The 2,027-nt window shown below is 45.6% G+C and overlaps 1 protein-coding gene across 1 annotated transcript; it reads left to right on the top strand.

Moving 5' to 3' along the window:
- Nucleotides 1–311: 311 nt before the first annotated feature.
- Nucleotides 312–1,229, top strand: LOC147463979 (BURP domain-containing protein 16-like). The gene has a single exon (XM_086529885.1). The coding sequence runs from the start codon at nucleotides 828–830 to the stop codon at nucleotides 1,227–1,229; it is 402 nt and encodes a 133-aa protein (XP_086386011.1). The 5' UTR covers nucleotides 312–827.
- The last annotated feature ends 798 nt before the right edge of the window (nucleotides 1,230–2,027 follow it).

Raw genomic sequence — 2,027 nt, 5'->3', positions numbered from 1 at the left:
TTGAATTATACTTTCTCACAAAAGTAAATAAATGAGAAGAAACCTTTCCCCCTACTTTCATTGAAAAATATACATTGAAAAGAAGCCCTACTTAGTACTAGTCCTTTACGAAACCCACCGTGGGAAAGTGTTGTGGAAAGCTAAGCGACAAATTTCTGCGTACGTTGTTGTCTTCGTGAAGAACGTCGGGCGCAATGCGAGAGAGGAACACCGAGAGCACCCGTGGAGAATATTCTTTAGCACGGAGGACTATATTAAAGGGGAAGCAGGGGCTTGAAGCGTCAAGCGCTCAGCTTTTTTAACAGGAAATCATGTATAGGGGAGTGTCCATCATGCGCCACCACCTCGTGCTAGCCGTCGGTACCCTGCTCATCGCTGTCGCTTTACAGGAACCGAGCTTAGCAGCCAGCGGTCCCTACGGGGGCGTTGACGAGCAAGCTGAGGCAGCTTGGCTGGCTGCCTTCCTCCCAGATGACTCTGATTACCTCCCCGGCGACTGAATCATCTACTCCGAGAGCGCCCCGTCCAAGGGAGTCGAGCCCATCCCGCCGGGCCGATTCTTCAAGCTCGAGCAGCTCTATACAGGAGCCTCCATGCTCATGCCCAGCCTGAACCATCCTGTCTCCTCTACACCCTACCTTTCTCATGCCCTTGCCCAGCATCTCCCCGTCAACGCCCCCTCCTCCATCCCATCCTTGCTGTCCTTGCTTGGCATTAGCAACTCTTCCTCTATGGGATATGTCATCAATGGCATCGTACAGAGATGTAGCCACAAAGAGGATACCGAGCTAGGGCAAGTGTAAAGATGTGCTGCATCCATCGAGGACATGATCTCCTTTGTGGTGGAGAGACTTGGCAGCGCAGTGGAGGTGCTAGAGTCTCAGCCTACACCTCAATTTCTTAAGAATGCTACTAGTAACGTTACTATCAAGTCGCTGAATCTCAGGTCCAATACTGCTACTAACAACCTTGTCTGCCATAAGCTTCTCTTCCCTTCAATGCTGCGCGGCTGTCATGAACTTGCCTCTACAAAGGTGTACGAGGCTCAGCTGCAAATCGATGCTAGCGATAGCAGCCCTTCTATTTATGCAGTAGCAGTTTGCCACTTTGACACCAGCAAATGGAACTCTGGCCACCCCGCCTTTGCTCTCCTGGGGACGTCGCCTGGTAAAGGAACAATCTGCCATTGGATTCGTGCAGATGAACATGTGTGGCTTCGTGTTCAGTGACACCACCGATTGGAAGTCAATAAAAGTAGCTCAACGTGGTTTATTACGTTTCCCCTTGTAAAGCTATTCTGGAAGTTTGTTGAGAACATTAAGTTAAATACGATTTAATAGACGCAAAATAGGAGACACTATGACAACTAAGAATTTGATAAACATGAAATGAAATTGAAGACATTATAGCACGTAACGACACACAGTAACAAAGCACATAGATTTGCAATAATATTATCTAAAAAAGATGAATACAACATTGAGAGAGAGAGAGAGAGAGAGGGGTGGGGGGGGGGGGGGGAGAGAGGGGGGGGGGGGGGGGGGGGGGGGGAGCGCGCAAAGAAAACGTTAAAGAGAACTATGAAGAAAATGCTAGAAAAAATGAAAGAGTGGAGAAACACTTATTTATATGGACACAAAATGTTTTTTGACTTTCTATTTTCATTCGTCTTTTGACTTTTTATTTTCATTCGTCTTTTGACTTTCCACCTTCATCTGTCTTTTCATTTCCTAAACTCACCCCTCACTTATGCACTTAATATGTTATGAAAGAATTTTTATTTTTTTGAGATTGAGGAGACCTAATAGCACGCAGTGAAATTTGAAAACTGAAGTGCATTGCGAACCCTCTAATTGTGTATGGGTGTCTTCTGAGTGTCCATGACAGAGGACCTTGTTTGTGTTTATACTACATGAAAACAATGTGAATAGTTAAACACTTTGACGTTGTACAATGAGTGAAATTAATGTAGAACAATATATATTGTACGCCACACAAAAGTGCCATACCAATATATGGTGGAGCAG

Source organism: Adiantum capillus-veneris, chromosome 2 (genome assembly GCF_014529385.1).
Source record: "Adiantum capillus-veneris isolate H3 chromosome 2, ASM1452938v2, whole genome shotgun sequence".
Taxonomy (NCBI): domain Eukaryota; kingdom Viridiplantae; phylum Streptophyta; class Polypodiopsida; order Polypodiales; family Pteridaceae; genus Adiantum; species Adiantum capillus-veneris.
This window is presented reverse-complemented; position numbering and strand designations above follow the sequence as displayed.

Coding starts and splice junctions, on each gene's coding strand:
- LOC147463979 (XM_086529885.1), top strand. CDS start 828: ATGATCTCCTTTGTGGTGGAGAGACTTGGCAGCGCAGTGGAGGTGCTA.